At 38.9% G+C, this 20,620-nt stretch overlaps 1 protein-coding gene across 1 annotated transcript; it reads left to right on the top strand.

The window, feature by feature from the left end:
- Positions 1–5,431: 5,431 nt before the first annotated feature.
- Positions 5,432–8,701, top strand: elfn2b (extracellular leucine-rich repeat and fibronectin type III domain containing 2b; the record flags this gene model as incomplete). The annotated part of the gene is given in 2 exon segments (XM_079810837.1): positions 5,432–6,310; positions 6,313–8,701. Coding segments are annotated over 2 exon segments (2,685 nt in total). The 3' UTR covers positions 8,119–8,701.
- Between the last annotated feature and the right edge of the window lie 11,919 nt (positions 8,702–20,620).

Raw genomic sequence — 20,620 nt, 5'->3', positions numbered from 1 at the left:
TAAAAGGCAAAGCTCATTATTCTCATTACTTGAGCCACTGCCACCGCCTTCCCCAAAGCATAGCACACTACTCCACAGCTAATATTTTGGGGAAAATATTTTTATTTTATAATAAAAATAAAATAAATATTTTATTTAATAATGCACAACTAATCTTTTAAAGCTAATAATTTAAAATCTTATTAATTTAAAAATACTATTATTATTTTATTTTTTTTTGGAAAAATGGTTTTATACTTTGGGAATTGAACAAAATGTATTGTATATTTTTACATCTGGAACTTTTTTTTACATTTGACAAAACAAAGTTTAAAATATGCCCACTGTCCCTAGCTCCCGCAGAATTATGTCCCTTTCACGCAAAATATATATTTGACCTTCTCCCTGCTCCCATCTGCAACATTAATGTTTTTTCCCGTTCCGGCCTGCAAAAGCCTGCAGGTAAAAGTATACATAGATTTTATGCAGTATGTCCATTAGTGATGCTACCTAACCACAAGCTTCACATCCCAGCATAAACGCTCCTGATACATTTTTTGTTAAAGAATCTACATTCAAACCACTGATAATTTTAACAGAAAATGAAGCATAGGCTACCACGTGCGTTATTTGGCATGGCATAAATCACGCTCCCTTTATAATCACAAAAAAAAGCTGTCACTCATTTTACTTAATCACGATTTCACAAAGTTCTGTTATAATCAATGAAGCGGTCTACACTGCACAATGAATCATTTATTTACATCTTGTCTACACTTCATTTGTTATAATGAGAGGATTTGTGTGCATGCAGAACTCAGCACTGAACAAAAACGTTTGTTTCTAACTTAAACACCTTTGATTGGCCATTGCGTTCAAGAAATCAACAGTAATTTTTATGATTGGCTACATTGCTCAACGTTACACAAATATGTTGTAAATTGAAACCTTTGATGCTCTCCAGAGAGCAAATACAGAGACACAGTGGATCGTTTGTCAAATCTGTTTCACCAATATGTTATTATTACAGAGAAAACTGATCCTAGACCAGCAGATATGGGCAGCTTTTCCTCTAAAAGCAATCAGAAACAGCAGAAGGCAGAAGGCTAGCTTACACACGCTCCGCCTATGCTTGTACCTGTAAATCATTTTTTATTTTATTTTAGTTCTTGTTGCTTGTGTGAATAGATGAATAATAATTGATTTGTTTTTAGATATTTTATTTTTAGATATTTATATTTTGCGTGAGACCCGCAAATCATTTTATTCTCCCGCCACCCGCATCGCCCATCAAATTTTGTCCCACCCCGCAGCCTGTTGCATCGGGGTTCCACCATAATTCTGCAGTAGTGCAGGTCTCTACCCACTGTTACATCTTACCCCACTCACATACATACACTTGCACAGACTAATCATATTCAGCACACAATAATCTTTTCTGCACATGTGCAAACACACAGCTTTTTCACAAACTTAATCCTCATGACTAGTCACTTTTTCATACAGGTGCAAAACACATAATGCCTTCTAATCATCCCCACTTACTAAACAGTCTGTGCATGTGTATAGACACATCTCTAAAGCCCTGCTTTAAGTACAGTGATGTTGTGTGAGGCTACAGCAGCAGGTGTGTGGTGCAGGTTTGTTAGAGGCTTGGCATGGCTCCTTCTGCAGATGTTAATTTATTGGCTGAGCTCTGCCTCATCACCGGCAAGCAAACCTGATGAATCAAGCCACCTCACACAGTCTCAGATCACCTTAAATGCTTCACATTGATCGATTCAGGCGGTCTCACTTCATGCTACTCTGCCTCACGTTGCTTCAGACCTCTTCACATCACCTTACACTGTCTCACATTGCTCCATACTGCCTACTGCTCTATACCCCTTAATTTGATTCAAACTGCGTCACATCACCTTGCATTCCATCAAACAGGCTTGTATCAAGCCACACTGATTCACATTGCTTTAAACCTCCTTTTATTAGTTCCACAACATGTGCAAAATTAAATAAATCGCTAATATAGATTTTCATGAACATACAATACCATTCAAACTTTAAAGACCCTCTTATACTCTTTGCAGCTGTATTTATTCTCTTAAAACTCGTACAAGTGCATGTAAATATCCTTATACAGTTACTACACCTCACATTCAGACCGCCTCACACCATGTCACTCTGCCTCACGCTGCTCCAAATCGACTCACATCACCTCTTATAACCTCACATTGCCTCAAACTGGCTCACATCACCTCACACTCTCTGACATATCCTCCAAAATAGTGGCTAGGGAAAGCATGGCCAGCCTGCACCCTTGCATCAGTGTCAACACTGTCCAAGTTACCTGTCAATAGAGACAATGAGACCATGGCGATGTGCCGGTCCGTATAACAGCTGGTCTCAGTGCTGTTCTAGTCAGCAGCCATGAGGACGGGGCTCAAGCAGAGTTACGGTGTCAAAACCCTTCAGAAGTCATCTAGAAATACTCTCCCACCAACACTACAAACCACTGCCAAATCTTTAAATATGCTCTTGCTTTCTTTACTTCTCTGCTCCTCGTATTTCTTATCCTACATTTCTCATGTACATACATATTGTTTATACAAAAGGAAGATATTTGCACCTGATCCTTGGGAAAATTTAAATCACAGCTGAGACGTATTTTGTATGTCTCCATACAAGCTTGCAATGTATGCTTTGTGTGTGCTCTGGGGATTTCAGATTTAGCCATCACCACCATACAAAGCGAAACCCTGGCAAGGTGTGTGTTGTTTTGCGCCTACGCAGTACATATATTATCAAAGGCTCTTGTGTGTTAGTATATCTCGCTGTATCACACGAAACCGTGGCACATACCACACACCAATCTGAAATGAGACTTTTTACACTTCCATGTAGCAAACCTCCCACTCAGGCCCTGTTAGGATTTACTCAAAAAAGAGGCTGGCAGATGGAAAGATTAAGGGGAAAAAACAAACTTAATTAAACACTGTAAATATAAAATTTACTTACCTGTACTTCAATTTAGACCCTCTCTGCGTACACAGATGTCATTTAGATATCGTCATAACTAATTAGGTAATGGTCTTGGAGAGACATTAATCAGTAATTGGCACTCCTAACAAGAGCACTTTCCAAGTTTAGACCAGATGCCAATCTGTCTGTTGCTCTGACGACTGTACGAAATTAATAAAAGCAGGAGAGCAAACACTTTGTGTGCAGTCAATCAATATCTCATGGTGTAAAGGTATTGAGTCGCAAAACAAACAAGCAATTTCTATCCCATTGAGGTTGTGTTATAATTCTTCATTTATTTTAGCCTGTCTCTCTCTCTCTCTCACACACACACACACACACACACAGAGAGAGAGAGAGAGAGAGAGAGAGAGAGAGAGAGAGAGAGAGAGAGAGAGAGAGAGAGAGAGAGAGAGAGAGAGAGAGAGAGAGAGAGAGAGAGAGAGAGAGAGAGAGAGAGAGAGAGAGAGAGAGAGAGAGAGAGAGAGAGAGAGAGAGAGAGAGAGAGACTGATGCACCTCCTTGTCTTAGCCCCAGCCCTAATTAAAGCTTCCTTTGGGCCTCACTATGTGGAGCACCAAACCAGATCACATCTCTGGTGGGCTGAGGAAGGAAGAGAGAGTGAGAAAGAGAGGAACAAGTGAGAAAAGGTGGAGGGGCATGGAGATATAGGCATGATCAGACTGCAAATGTTGCCTGGAAGCATTTGATAGGACTGTTTTGTGATCGCAGTTTTCATTAGTTCTTTTTTCATATTTTGCAGTGTGGGAAATGGTAGAGATCTAAAAACAGTAGCCGAAGATCTCTAATTACTCTCAGGGCATGTTTCATTCTAGATTGGCAAAAATTTCATTCATAATATGTTTGTATACGATTAATTGAGAGACTTAAAGAAATACAACAGAATGATGAGGATGCAGTGGGTGCAAAGACAATGAGAAAATACAGAGAGAGCAAGAAGTGGGAGAAAAAAGAGGGAACTTTATCTGTGTCAAAGACTGGTTTAACAACCTTGGCCTTCATAGTGGTGATACTGTAGCTTAGGACTTGCTGCAAACTCTTTTGCAACCTAGATTTCATGTTTGAGGCCACTGTAGATTGTTAATGTTGTTTTTTTTAATGATATTTAGTACCAGGATAAAAATCACATATCATTATAACTGCCTCTTTAGTGTTTACTGATGGTACTCAAGGCTAGAACATATTAAAAAAAAAAAGCTAGTGACTTATCTTTATAGAGCAGCAGATCTGAGTCTGTGCAGTTTTAAAATGTGTTCTATTTTCCATTGCGTTCAGAGGAGAATTGTGCCTGGCACAATGCAAAAGCATTTTAATCCCCCATTTCTATACATATTTTCCTCTCTGGCATACAGTTCTGGAATGCTGTTCAAAAATGGGAAACATTGCATGGCTTGTTGATTAATGATGTTTGTCATATCGCAATCCCCTCTTGCTGTCTATATGGAGGCCTGACAGATATGTCGCAGGGTGAGATAAATGATCCCTATTCTGGTGCATGGCTCATTTGCTACCATTTTAATGATTAAGACTATGAAATCCAAGGGTAGGGCACTATTTGTTACTATACAGCTAATGAATGATTTGTTTGGAAATGGTCCAAATTGCACTGGTTTCCCTGGTTTCATTTAGGGAATTCTTGTTCTGATTTTATACAGGAGTTTACAGCAACCACTATGCATATATACATACTTTCATGCATTTATGCCAGCTTGTAGCTTGCGTGCCATCTCATCATTGACAGCAATGAAAATATGAATCAATTAAAAGTTTGATTTAAGGCATACATACATTTTAGATACTCAAATGTTACTGAAGTGGCATCCATTTTTATGCAGAAGGGAATGTTATTGTGTCGTGGTTTATGATTCATATGTTTGTAGTGGCTAAATATATAGTTTTATAGTGAGAAATAACCAAATGTGCTATTTTAAATTTTTAGTTATATTTTATCAATTTCTTGTTCAATTTTGTGTTAATAATAATCTGTTAAATTTCATATTGTTTTGTTTTATATTCTATATAAAATTAAATAAAAAATTTGTGCATATTTGTTTTTGTAATTAATTGTTTTTATTTTTAGATTTTGAGAACCCTTGATATTTTTTCCCGTTAAATTAAGCTCATATGTATTGTGTTTGTTTTATTTGACAGATTCATCAGAGGAGACTCCAGCAGCTGTCCTTCGTGTCAATATCAGTTTTGAAAATGCATCAGGCACTCACTCTGCTATACCGGATATGAGCAAATATGGGGACTCTGTTAGAAACCACGACAAGCCAACAGCTTTGACAGCCCAAAAGGAGATCCTTTTTTTGCATATGTGAAAGATATCTTCTGTACTCTCAATAACAAACTCATTGAAGAATCCAACCTTGTTTTAAAACACCCCCTTCCACCCCCTTCCTCCACTCCAATCATGAAGAGTTTGTTGACTAGCCTCACTCCTTCCTGTACCACCCTCCTCTTCTTACCCTTTTTCCTTCTCTTATGCCCACCAGCATTGGTCAAAGGTGACTGCTGGCTGATCGAAGGGGACAAAGGTTATGTGTGGTTGGCCATCTGCAGCCAGAACCAGCCACCATACGAGACAATCCCACAGCACATCAACAACACAGTACATGACTTGCGGCTTAATGAGAACAAGATCAAAGCTATTTTTTTCACCTCCTTGAGTCGCTTTACAAACCTGACCGATCTCAACCTCACCAAGAATGAGATAGCATACATCGAAGATGGTGCTTTTGCAAGCCAAGCAAATTTACAGGTCCTGCAACTTGGATATAACAAGTTAACCAACCTGACAGAAGGCATGTTGCGAGGTTTGGGACGTATGCAATGTCTTTTCTTGCAGCATAATCTCATAGAAGTCATTGCCACTAATGCATTCTGGGAGTGCCCTAGCCTCAGCAACCTGGATCTGTCATCGAATAAGCTTGCCCGGCTGGACCCATCCACTTTCACTGTGTTGGGCAGACTCATGGGATGTGAGCTTGCAGGAAACCCTTTCCACTGTGGATGTGAGCTCTACAGTTTCCTCACCTGGTTAGAGGCCTTTAACAATGTCACACACACCTATGATCGACTTCAGTGCGAGACCCCACGGGAGTTGTTTGGCTATCCGTTGCTGAGTCCTGTCGCCGGGCATGGACGGAGTGCTCGCAACATCCTTTCCTCTGTGTGCCGGAATGGGGTGATGATTCCTGGAATGACATCTCTGCCGCCTGATTCTGATTCTTCAGGCATTGAACCTGACATATTTGACTCCATTGGACCGTACCATCAGCCCACAACTTCCTTGACAATGCATTTAGTCCCAGCATCAAACTGCAACATGTGTCTCTTTCCTCTGCATCCCTTCTGATCCAGATTCCAAAGCCATACAGCAAAATGTACATCCTGGTGCAGTACAATCAGAGCTTTGTGTCAGATGTGATGAACCTGAAGAATAAAAAGGAAATGATCACCCTTAATAAGCTCAAAGCAAACACCAACTATACCTTCTGTGTGGCCTCTATTCGCAACTCTCAGCGCTACAACCACACTTGTTTATACTTCTCTACCCGAGCTCCAAATCCAGATGACTTGATGCCTCCACCCTCTACGACCACCCACTACATCATGACCATTGTTGGCTGCCTCTTCGGAATGCTCATTGTTCTTGGGTTTGTCTATTACTGCTTACGAAGACGTCGCAGACAAGAAGAGAAAGAAAAATCTATCTGTGTGAAGAAAACCATTCTGGAAATGCGATATGGACCCGAGGTGGCAGCAGCAGTTGCAAATGACCCCGCAGCTGTCCAGAAACTCCACGAGCAGAGCCACCATCAGCATCACCATGGCAAACTACCCATGTCATCCTCGTCCAGCTCTGCCATGCTTGGCCATGGTTCTGCCAACACTAGTTCCTCACGTCTGTCCTCCATCCCTCAAGTAGAAAAGATGGCAACTGCTTTCTCAGAAGCCATGGCCAGTAAGGGCAATTATATGGATATTAGGACCTCTGTAGGAGATGAAAGGGGGAGAGATGGAGCTGTGGTGCATGGTCTTAGGGAGGAAGACCTTGGGGATGATGGAAGTGACCTGGGTGATGATTCAGATGATGATGGCCGGGGATCAGCGTCCGAGATTTCAACCATTGCAATGGAAGTTGACAAGGTTAACCAGATAATTAACAACTGCATTGATGCCCTCAAGCTGGACTCTGTGGTAGCTTCTGTTTCCACCACAGCAAGTGGTCCCACCTCGCCCCCACCCACCTCTACCTCCTCCCTGACCAGAGGACTGATTCCCATCTCTAGTGTCATTGATGCATGCCAGGTCATGCATTCCCCAAAAATCCCTCCTCCACCTCCTCTTCCCTTCCCTGCTCCTCTGTCTGAGAGACCTGGGATCACAGGAGGTGGCTTTGTGTCCCCACCATATCGTCCGCCACCTCCAGCTTCCGCAGTGAGGCCTATTCAAAGACAGATGAGTGCAGATGCAGCTGTCATCGTCTCCTCTTCCAAGAGGCACTGCCGCCCTTCAAGTGGGAAAGGAGTTCGTGTTTACAGCCTAGATGTTCCGGAACCCCACACCCCAGACTCTTGCCAGTATCCAGACAAGGGCAGCCCGTTGGGGTGTGGTGAGCCCCTGGAGAGGCTCCCTTTAGTAGGTAGTGGTGGAGGTGGTGGCTGTAGCATTGACGGTGGTACTGTAGATGGGATGGGCCTTCAGCAACACCTGGAGGTGCACCAAGACTACCACTGTGCAGAGCATCGTCACTCAGTCCCTGCCCTTTACTATGAGGGCTCTCATGACTCCCCTGCCCAAAGGGTCTCTTTTCTCAAGCCTCTGTCACGCACCAAGAGAGACGCTGCTTCCTACTCTCAGCTCTCTCCACGTCACCAAAATTACTCTGGCTACTCCTCAAGTCCAGAGTACTCATCCGAGAGCACCTTGCGGATCTGGGAGCGCTTCCGTCCCCACAGAAAGGGTCCACGTGAGGAGTCATGTTACGTAACAGCTGGAAACGCCTTGCGCAAAAAGGTCCAGTTTGCCAAGGGGGAGGACTTACATGACATCCTTGACTACTGGAAGGGTGTGTCGGCACAGCAAAAGCTGTAATCCATGGGACTGCGTGGATACACAGCACAGGTCTCCTTTTACTACTAGAAGAGCGACTTTACTGAGGAAGTCGGGTTATGGCAGCAGTTTGCAAAACAAAGCCAAGTTTGTCAGGGACAGGGTTTGAGGACAAGTTGTTTAATCTGTTTTTGTACAGTGAGCCAGAAAGAGTAAAAAGAGCCTGAGAATACACTACATACATAAGATAACATTCAGAGATATCATTTGGAGCATTGACAATTATCGTTCTCAGTGAAAAAGATCCAGTGGGCTTATCATTTGTCAATAATTGAAATAATTGTAATTTACTCAGTATTCATCTGTGTATTCATCATTCAAATCAATAGTGAGACCTTTGTAACCTGAGTCATTTTTTCAGCCTGAGAGAGAATCTCTGTTTATACTCCCACTCAAATCAATGGCCATTGCCTTCATTTGTTAGGCGAGAATGTGTAAGAGTGTGTGTTTTAGGAGGGTAAAATGATGTGCTGATTTTCTATAAACCTGTCAAAAGCAGTTTCCCCCTTCAATATTGCAGAGACTGTGCACAGGGCAACCAAATTTACATTTCAATAGCACTCCTCATGTGAAAAATAAAGGAATAGAGGAAAGGAAAAGATAAAAATGAAACAGAAGAATCTCCCGGGGGAGCTTTGGAATAGTCAGCCGTGTTTGGCAGCTGCTTGCTGTGCTGAGCAGGATGGCATAAATAGTGCAATGGGTGCTAGATAAAATACTGTAGATTTACCAGGGTCTGTGTAAAATGCATAGATCTGTGTTGGAGATTAAAGAGACATAGTTCTGTACATCTCTCATCTCTGATGCATTATTAATAGCATTTCCTTATCAGAGGTTACCTTGTCATCTATATCACAGCATGAGCACAAAGTGGCTGTTGGCAGCAGAGGTTTATGTATTCTGTTCTTTTGCCCTGAGGTCAATTTGTTTGGTTCATTAATTGGCTTTTGGAAGCCTGTTGCTGACAGCTGAGACGTTCAACAGGCAAAGTGACCTAGACCCTGTTAGGGCACTTTTGAACTCACACTTTATATGGCATGTTTCTCCAAGCCCTTTTTTGTTCAGGGAAATTATTATCAGTGATGCTGACATTAAAAGGAAGACTTCAATGCAAGATTTAATTGCATTAAAAATGTAAAATATTTTAAATTAATAGATGTTTTATGTTCTTGTTATCTTTTATTGACCTTGGATTTCAATGTTGATAGTAAAACTCCTCTCCCAAAAGCACTTAATCTCAAATATAATTCTCATAGGATAATATATTATTAATGCTATCATTTATTGAAAAAAGGACAAATAATATTAACTTCAACACCTCTGTCAGCGATTATTTTATTAATGTCCATTTGTATTACACTTAATAATTGGCAATTAACCAAGGCTATATCCTTTTGTGTGCAAGGGTAAGCAGCCAAGACCTGCAATTTGATTAAAAGATTCTCTCTCTCTCTCTCTCTCTCTCTCTCTCTCTCTCTCTCTCTCTCTCTCTCTCTCTCTCTCTCTCTCTCTCTCTCTCTCTCTCTCTCTCTCCTCTCTCTCATCTCTCTCTCTCTCTCTCTCTCTCTCTCTCTCTCTCTCTCAGCAACCACAGTCAGCCTACAGTTTCAGGGACCAATAAACCAAAAAATTTGATTGGCACTGTGGTAAAATATACATGCGTTTACTGTAAGTATGAAATGGCAGGTGAGATATCCAACAGGCACCTGAAATTAAATGAATGGTGTTTAATCAATGAAGTGTAACTATAACCACCCCAATGCATGGCATGAAGGGTTAGTTCACCCAAACAATAACATTCTGTCATTATTTACTCACTCTTGTGTCATTCCAAAACTATATGAATGCACAATCTTCTGCAGAACACATGATGTTACAAAAGCTGCAATCCCTATTCATTATAATGGAAAAGAGCAAAATAAACTTCACAATTCAGAAAGAATGAATGTCATATGGGTTTGTAACAACATGAGAGTGAGAACATTTTTCAAAAGGTGAAATATTCCTCTAACTCTGACCTGAGATCTGAGCACTTTGTCACAGGCATTTCATTTGACATCACTATTGATGAAATGCATTTGTGGAGATATCAAATCATGAGATACATTTAAATGGATTTAAATGGAATGCAAACATAGGAGGGTGAGGGTGAGGGTGAGGGTTAGCATTACCAGCAAACCTCTTCATTCAACCCTCTTAATTCTAGCATCAGGTGTTTTTGTGCCTTCAGTAAAAGGGTCCATTATTTGTTAGTATCACAAAAGAGTATTTTTTGTTTGTTTGGTTCATATTCTGTAAATCATACCATATCCCTTATTTAAAGGGATTTCATTGTAAATACATGTTCATATACCACCTTTCTTACCATATCTCTTGAGTAAGGTTTTTCATTGTAAATATGTGATAGATACCTGCCAACATTGGACATACACTCAGGCACAATGTCTCTTTGGTTCTCTATTGTTCGAGGGCTTTTAAAAAAAATCCAGTCCAAGGTATATGACAAAAGTTGTTTAAAGGATGCTTGATGGTGTACACAAAGAGGAACGGCAGCAGCTATAACATGTGGATTATTAGGGCTCTGTGTGCACTTAAGGAAGACATTGCACACAGATAATTTACAGAGAATGGACCCTAACTGGACAAATCGTTCTTGGGCAACTGAAATGGACCCACAAAGGACTGCTACCGGAGGCTTACTGTGACATTTTCCTTACTTTATGAACATTATTTTAAAAACACTTGGACTGGTCTTAAGGAAACTAACCATGAACACTCAATCAAAAATGACTGTTCATTTTTTTATAACAGTAAAATCTGATGCCAGCTTTATGTTTTTAGATATGTTTTTTATTGTGCCTCCCCTCATTGACAAAGAAAAAAAGAAAGCAAAAGACTTGCACTCCTGTACAAATGCTTGTCAGCCATTTTTGCTATGAATTCAAGGTTGAATAACAAAAGAGGGAGTAATAATACAATTGGCATGGCATCTGTAAGATTTGTTATGTATTAATTGTTTAAGAAAATGTGTACATACTGTTTTTTTTTTTTTTTTTTTGCTGGAGGAGGAAGACTGCGGTTCTTCATGCTGCTCAAGGTCATTCTCCTTCAACATTCCCTCAATGTTTCCCCATTCATTCTGGACAATCCAGCAAATCAATTATTTCAAGTTATGGTCTCCCTCCACCAAATAACATTTTTATATCAGACCTTTATTCAAACACTATTTTTATGTTTATAATGCATTCTTTCTTTCTTTGATTTACTTTAAATATTTGCTTGAAATATCACAGATAATTGCCCAGCTCAGCCAACTTTGTGTTTGTTTACTATTCTACTACAGAGCTAACAGGCTAGTCATTTTATGGAAAAGCCACTTTCTTCCTACACCGAATTAATCACAGTGGATGGTTGGAGTCAGAGTTTCGCCTTTAGGAATACTGATGTTTTTTGAGGGATTGAATAATGCATGTGTCTGTCTCTTCTTCTGAATCCTGTCCTAAAGTGACATTATATTCCTGCTCTTGATAGTGTTATCAATTCGTCATTCAGAAGTTTCCGAAGAACTTTTTTCTTCTTTTCTTTTTTTTTCATATGTCATGTTGACTGTTGATACCAGTTCTTTTTGCTGTCTTAATGAATGAAATGGTGATCTATAGTGGGCTGTTTGCAGTTGTTTGTATTCTACTCACCGAAATCATTCATTATCACAAGACGTGACGCTGTTGCGTAATTTATGACGTTTGGTGTCAAAGTGTCAATTGCAATTCAGTCAGGTCCACTTAAGTCAAAAACATCCTAGACAAACTTTGAGTCAACTTTTTATTGGCATATTTTGCTAAATTTACATTTGGCGATATGGCTTTGTTCTAAATTCCCCATCCTTTTCATGAGCTCCATGAAAAGCCAAGACTGGGAACAACCGCAGCTTCTGGGGACAACCTCCCTTTTTTTTTTTACTGGGAGGGCAGCATAAATCCCCCATTGAGAACAGAGCATGCATCAATGACAACAGAATGACACTGATTAAGTTAAACACAGTTTAAGGAGGAGCTGGGGAGGAGGTGGGTTGCAAAACAGCGTGCAGTGGAAGCAGCCAAGCAGGCAGATTGAACTGAAGCTATGCTTAAGTAAGGTGCCCTGTTTGAGAGTTGACAATTGAGTGCATAGGAATCAGATCAGCTGATATGGGCGGGGTTGGAATTTTTCCAATCAGCTGATAGCGGAACTTGACTGCGTGGCCTGCCTGAACTAATGCAGAATGCTTGATTTTTACAATTGTAAATTGCCTTTTTTAACACTAATCGGTTCTTTCTGAAGGCCCTTTTTACTATAGCTGTGTTAAGGAAGTTGGTTGTACTAAGGGAAAATACTTTGACATTAATCATTGTCAGCTTTCAGCAATATTACACAGAGCGTAAAGTGGATTACTCTTCCACAGCAGTTTTTACTTTTTCTAAGCTCTTTAGCCTCCTTTTAGTGGTAGACACTATAGAAGGAGATTGGCTTGAAGTGAGCAAAAGAGATATGGATTAATGCTTTGAAACAAGATTTTCATTCCAGCCTCCTTTCTTTTTTACAGCCTTGGAATGGCAAGAAAGTGACGAAGGTGAAACTTTTGGAGGTAATTAACTAGCTCTGTCATATCATAAATCCCCATTATTCAGACTATAAGGTTACTTTGAATCCAAAGGCTTTACTTATTTGTATTGCAGTTCTTAATTTGTAATGAACATATTTAAAAGCTATTACTTATTTTTACAAGAACAGAATCCATATTTAATTGACTTCATCATTACTCAGGACCAAATATTGTTCGACAAGCTTATTATTGCCCCTTATGCCACTAAATCTAGTGCAAACGACTACAAGCAGTTAACGTATTCCGTGTCTTTGAAGGTCCTTCTCGTTGACTTTGCCTGTCTTTGTTCATGCTCAAAAGAAGCCTAGAGAAAATCACTCTGAGGGTCTCTGGAGTCAGGATAATTGTGCCTCCTTTATGAAGCTTTTAAGTCGTTTTCTCCCTCTTTACGCAGAAGAGCACCACACTGCCACTTTTTCCCTCTGATATTTTCCGCTTGTTTGTTCTTTCTTTCTCATATGTTTTCTGAATTCCGTTGGTTTGACTCTGAGGGTGAAAACATGGTAGGAATGTGAGAACCAGCCTGCAGGATGGATACATGTGATTGTTTATAACTAGAAGAGAAACTAAAAGGGCCAGTTGCTGTGCTTCTCCAACACGCAACACAGGGGCTTTGATAACCTAATTAAATGCATACTTGATATTAGACTGTGATGGAGAGACATACGCATGCATTGATTTGAAGAAGATCCTAAGAAATAAGTGGAGGAGAGAGGGGTTAACTCTGAATCAGCTCATCAAAGTGAGTCGGAGAATGACGTTATGATAATGAAAAACACATTTAACACTCAGGATCAGAAGGAGACAGTAAATCAGGGCTGGAGATGATGCAGCAAGTGTGTAGGAGTATTTTGAGAGGAGAGAGAGGAACAGAGAGTATGCAAGCTGCATCAACCTGATAATGGCTGGAGATTTGAATGAATAAACGACACACAATCTGTAATGTTGTGAAGGAAGAAAGGCTAACGCATGCATGATAAAACAACCGTAGACGATTAGATAGTCTGAATTGCTTATGAGATCATGATCCAAATGTTTGTGTGTGGTTCATTGGTTCAGTGCAAAGAAATAGTGCAACCCCTAAATGAAAATACTCACCCTCAGGGTGTTTTTTCTTGTTTTCTTGTTTTGTTTTGTTAACAGCCACGGTCATTATGGAAAAAGCTGTGTGATCACTTTTCAGAAAAAAAAGAAGTTACATTTAATATGCATTTTGAAATATAAATAATGACAGAATTGTAAGTTTCGCATGGACTATTCATTAACAGCTTCACACTGTCGCTCTGAAATCGTGGGAAACATTTAATAGACAAGTGGGAATATCAAAGGAGCTAACTAGGATTTTCCCAGCACTAGTGGATCACACCAGTTAATCCTGGGCACTGTTTCATCCCCCCTCCATCACTCACTTCTCAATTCTCCATCAGCCTGATGTCCCTGTAATCTTCCACTCATTCCCCCTGCAGTCTCCGTCTATCCGTCTATAGGCCAACATATAGAGATATCACTGGAACATCATTCAGACAGCAGTTTAACATGCAATGGGGAGGAAGCGAGGAAGTTGAATGAAACCATATTTTTAAGACTTTGTTTGTTTTGCCAGCTGATGCAACAGTAGTGTTTGGACTTTATACCATCATTATCTCGCAACAGCAAGTGTTCAACAATTGGGGCTTACTGTATTTGACTAGTCATGTGAGGGGGATCTCCATTACTTATGGGAGTTAACGTTTTATTATTCAAAATTTAAAAAATGTAAGTCCAAAATGTTTCAGCATAGAGGGGCGTGTGCATTAATGAACAGAATTTCCATATTTTGTGGAAATATGAAGATCTTAATTTGTTATTGTGTATAAATCATTCACTGATTCTGACTATTATAGCCTGGTTCGGCACATTGTAAAGCGGGTAGAATTGATACAGTAGGAGTTTGGCTGGGTGGTGTTCGGGTCTACTGTCGATCAATTGATTATTTTTACAGTCAATTTAAACACTCCAATAATGTGTTTTGGTGAACCTGAGGGTAAAATGTAAAAAAGAGTGACAAGGGCCTTTTGTGTATCATTTTGTTTTGTTTTAATCCTCCAGTATAATAATCCCCTCACATGATGTTGAGGGTCTGTCTGTGTGCTCTTGAGCTGAAGAGCATCTTTCTTTGAGCCTTCACCTGTCCCAAAATGCGGCTCAGGAATCTTTATGACAATTATTAGCTTGCATCTTCTTTTCTTCTCAATTGCTTTATTAGCCCTCCTTTTCACAAGTATGATTTCCTGTTTAAAAAAAAAACAAACAAACAAAAACAGGAGGGTGAATAGTAGAAAAATAGCTATATTTGTGAATTTCAAACTTTGTAAAAAGATCAAAGATGTTTTGTTTTTTTTTGTCACTGAAGTTCTAGTTGTAATTGTTAATATTATGTTTCGGGATGGGAGGTTTCGGGTGATCTTAGGGTAACATGTTGTATAGCTTTGGACTGGGTTAATACGTTGATCCCCGTTATCAAGATCTGATTCAATCTGAGACCATAGAAAATGGCTGTTATGTTTGCATGATTTTCTGTATTTTTCAAAGAGATGAATTATATTGTTGTGTATATTGAGTGGATAAATGTTGCAAACGAAGCAAAAATTAGGTATTGAAATACTGTCAGAACTTGCCATCATTTTGAGGGATGATACTGAGGTTTTTTAATACCTCAAGGATGCTGAACTATTTCTATTGCTGTTACTGGAATTCTTATTACAGTTTTAAACCGAGGAAAAAAAACTGCCTGAAACAATGCCATGGGAAAGCTTCGTATTCTGCTTTACAGTTGCCAACAAAAAAATGGATATATTGGTCAGTCTTGTTTAGTGCCAAAATAAGACCGTTATCACTTATGGTTATTTCTCTGCAATGAAAAAGAAAAGTGAGATCCTAGCTGGGTCAATTCATCCTTTGCAGAACTCAATGCCGCCCAGCAGACTCCAGATCAATAAATGAGAGAATACGGCACATCTACTACATTAACCTTGCAGGTGTCCCGCAGTAGCCCCTCGTCTCTGCTGGAGAAAAACATTCTCCGGTGCACGGCTGCTCATTGGATCAATGATAAAGCAAACATCCGCGAATGAATGTTTCAACGTTTCGGAGAAGACAGTGGGTGGAATAGTTTATGGGCAGTGAAAGGTACTTAAAGAAGGGGATGGTCCGTTTGTGAGGCTGTAGTCTTTGGAGGCTGCGGAGGATGACGTTCTCTATTTTAACCGACTAAATGAAGAGGCCTGCATTGATTATTTAAGGCTGAGAAGCCACGGCGGCCAGACCACAACACCAAGCTCATCATGTCGGAACTCTTGCCAATGCCTCTTCAGTTTATTCTCTTCTTAGAGCTCTATACCTACACAATATACAGTCACATAGCATTTTATTGGTTGAGTGTAAGATTATGATCTGAACCTGAAGGCAAAAATGTGAGAAACATTTGATTTATTTATTTATTTTTGCAAGTGGAAACCAAAGCTTTTCCATGGCAACACACAAAACAGCTCCAACTCTGAGCTTATCGGACATCATGAATAACTGAATTGTAAATGAATTTCAGCGATTTTAAAGAGCCTCATCAACAATGTTTTCTTCAGTTCGGCTGTATATTTATTTGCCTCTCTTTCTATCTATGGAATGGATCTCAAAAAGGACACAATTTCTTTGATGTGATGAAAAAAAAGCCTCTGAAATGGTTTACTTATGTTTATTTCGCTGGTAATTATATCCTACATCTTCTCCACCACAAATTCTGTACAAAAGATCTATTTCTATATTTGCAATAAATTTGTAATAAAACAAGCTACAGATGCAGTCACTGTTTTGTTCACACAAAAGTGTAAGCTTGCCAAACATCCTTGAAATGCATTGGTATTCTGCGAGTCTTGTCTCTTGTCATTTTTGTTTGGCCAGAACCATGAGTGTTGTCAAAGAAAGCTGGTAGGTGTCTCTTTTGCTCAGTTTAAATCTTTACTTGAATTGCAGATTTCTTTTTAAAAATGTGAGAACTGTAATACACCATTGCAACATTGGCATAATGTTACTTTGCAGCTTTTCCTAGCCAAAGCTGACCAACATGTATATGTCTAACTAGTTAGTTTTTTATGTGATGTTCTAAGGACAGCCTTCAGTGAAGCAGTGTCCTTGTTACATATGTTACATGTAGTTACTGTAGTAATAGCAGTAAATTATGCATAATTGCAACTAACCCCAAACCAAAACCCTTACCCTAACCCTATGGTAAGTACATGTAGTTAATTATTATTATTCAGGACTTAAATGTATAATTACATTGTAACAAAGACACCTTAACCTCTAATGCTCTGTGGCCATTTCGGGGGAGTTCCGTCTGGATTTGGCCTGCCCAAATTGAAAAGCTTCCCATACCCAATTTACCCTAAATACCCAATTTTGGTGTCATTTCACTGGAAACCCTTTGAAGTTACATTAACCACTGCTAAAAGTGATAAACATGTAAGTATATGTTGCCCATTTTATTTTGTCTGTATCATGTTTGCGGGGGGGGGGGGGGGGGGGTATTACTGCTCAGACAACATATACTTAAATATTTATCACTTTTAGCAGTGTTTTATGTAACTTCAAAGGGTTTCCTGTAAAATTACACCAAAATGTTGTATTTAGACCATTGTATGTGGGTATGGGAAGCTTTTCAATTTGTTAGGCCAAATCCAGGCGGAAATGGTACCAGAGTAATTTAGTGTAGCCAAAATGAAGTTACTTTGTGTAAAACAAAAATGTATGTAAAATGTAAAAATGCAAATGTAAAAAATATGTGTGGTCACTGTTTGGATATATGCCTGGTTGTAATGCTCTTCTTCTCCGTCATTTCATCATTATTTGATGAATAACTCTTTTCGTGATCAACACACCAACGCCTCGCTCATACTGTAGCTTGTACCTTGTAAATGTGAATTTGTTTCCTGGAGGACAGTTGAAAGCCTTTGCTTTCAGGGTGACTTGCACAAAAATGTGTAAAAAAAAATAAGGAAAGCTCTTGCCATTTTCTCTCTGATGGTTTGAGAATTTGTGTGATCAAACTTGTGAAACTCCAAAAGCATGAATGATTCTTTTGTGACTTGTGCTAACTGAACATAGACCTGTAAGTTAGTCCAGTACTAGTAGCTATCAACTGTAAATTGAAAGTAAAAGTTGAGATGTCTCGCTGCACGTTCCCTCGCCACAGGAACGTCTCTAAATTCTCTCCATTTTTCTAAGGTAAGCACTACTAACAGTCAGTTTCACTCAAGGGAAAGAATATCCTAAAATATAATATATGGCCTAAAGAAGAAGAAGTAGAAGATCAAAACAAAAAGAACCGAAAGAAACATAACAATTCCATCGTGGCGTTACCTCTGCAGAGACAGGTCTGCAGGCACTGAGCAACCAGACTCACGATATATGAGTATGACTGATTTTCTGAGCTAACAGAGCACACAGGAATCGTTTTAATGGATTTATGCTGCCTTCACGTACTATAGGAATTACTGTAAATACTAGATTCCTAGTTAAAAGATTGGTCAGGAATGCATTCTCAAGACAAAATTTTAATGCGATGAGCTCGTAATCACGACTTCTGAAGGGGAAGTATAGAACATTTCCAATAGCATGCGAATGCAGCACTAGGCTACTTGTTTTTCTTAACAATATATAGTTTTATTTATCTTTCCCCTTTGTCCTCTCTTTGTTTATTCTTTTGATTTTATCTTTTGTTTCCTTGCAGTAGGCTATTGCTTTCTTTGTACGTTATTGAGATCTTTGATCACATAAGCCTGCATAATTCTAGTTTTAAAGTAAAAAAAAATGCATAAGCCTGTTTAAAGTCATTTTTTGTAAACTATTCTCTTTCAAAAAGTCCAGAACTTCTGAACTACAGAAAAAGAGTAAAATAAACAAAATGCACCTCATTTAACAACCAGAAAAGAGCACCAGTAAGAGGCAATGCATTCTTCTCTGTTCTCTGTGCTGAGAAATGTATTTCTTCAAACATACATTAAGTCATCAACACAAAGCCCATTAAATTATGAAGCAATTAAAAATGTTGTGTGGGAGTGCATGATTGATGAGGGGGTGATACAGCAGGGTGGATATGAATGTCCTGACCAGGATAAATCATTCACGCTTGTAGGAGAGACAGAGTTTCAGTCATGCTGTTAATGAAGATTTGAGATGTGCAACAATCCCTTCTCAAAGCTGCTGAAAGAAAGACAAAGAAAATGGAAAAGTCTTCAAGAAAAAGTACAACTATGAAGGGAGCCAAAGACCCCCCCTTGATTAAAAGGCCTTTTTGATTTGTGATCATTCAAAAATGTAATGAAGCCAAAGAGAATCTCATCACTTATTCACTTATATTTGACGATACCTACTGTGGTCAAAAAGCCACTCACAGCACTGTTATTTTGTTGGTGAAAGAGAAAGATTCAGAATGCCTCAATGCAATAATCTGTTTTATATAATTGGCCAGAAATAGATTAGTTGTAATGGATGTGCAAAGTGGGTTCATATTAACAGCTACAATCACAGTGGAGATTCATAAACATTTGTGAAAAATATAAATAGATTATGAAATGCTACAAAGTTATTAAATAAAACAGAAAATTGTTGAACCATTTACTGAAGTGTTTATTTTGAATGCGTGCATACAAAGAACTTGTTATATCAGTATTTTCCTACAGAGACACTTTTTATATAAAATTTTCATTTAAATATACTTTTATTCAGCAAGGATGCATTAGATGCAAAAGTGACAGTAAAGACTTTCACAATGTTCAAGTTCTTTTGCATAAAACAATAAATGATCAAATGTATAATGTTTCCATAAAAAACCTAAGCAACTGTTATTATTATATTTATTATTATTCAGCATAATAATAATAAATGTTTCTTGAGCAAATCAACATATTAGAATGATTTCCGAAGGATCATGTAACACTGAATTCTGGAGTAATGGCATTAAAAAAGAAATAAAGAAAATGGTATAGAAACCAGTTTGAAAATGCCAGTGCATATATATGATTTATTCATGTTACTATAGCTCAAACAGTGCTGGGAATCATGCCATGCCATGTCATGGGTTCAGTTCCCAAAGAATGCACTAATCGTATATCTTGAGTGGTGTGTGTGTGTGTGTGTGTGAGTAAAATTCATCAGTGTTGCGTTAAACTGGTCACAGATGAATTCAGTAAACTGTTAATGAGTGACTGAACAGTATTCAGTCTTGCAAGATGCTTTGAATCACAGGTGTTGTACAGTGTACACAGTCAGAGCAGTGTTGATTCACAGTTGACTTGTTCAAGCATTAACCTTTGAAACAGATGGAGGAAATCCCTGGAGGAAGGTGAGGTGAGGTGAAGTGGAGAATGTTCTCCTGATCTGAGAATGACCCTGTAAGACTTCATCAGGCCCCCTCAATATTTCATACAGTATAAGACAGAGCGCGAGTGCAAAAAAAAGAGGATTTTGGGAAAGAGGTGTTCAGTATTTATGATTGTTTTTCATTGTTTTCCTCCATTGTTGTCACATTTACGAGGACAAAAAAATATAAATTTCCTGCATTGTCTTTCTCTGAACCGTGAATATTCAGCAAGTGTCATTTGTTATAAAGCATTTGTTATTGTTATTTTTATTTTTAAAAAATTATTGCATAACAAAATGTCAAACCCAGTGACATTTATTTTTAAGGAAATATAGCACACTTTGTAAGCAAAACACTACACAGAAATGTATTGTGATACTTTCTGGTTGTCAAATGTTAGTGAAGCACATTACTGTGATGAACCTGTGGTGATTCTGCTCTGACAC

This window comes from Gobio gobio (genome assembly GCF_949357685.1).
Source record: "Gobio gobio genome assembly, chromosome: 1".
Taxonomy (NCBI): Eukaryota; Metazoa; Chordata; class Actinopteri; order Cypriniformes; family Gobionidae; genus Gobio; species Gobio gobio.
This window is presented reverse-complemented; position numbering and strand designations above follow the sequence as displayed.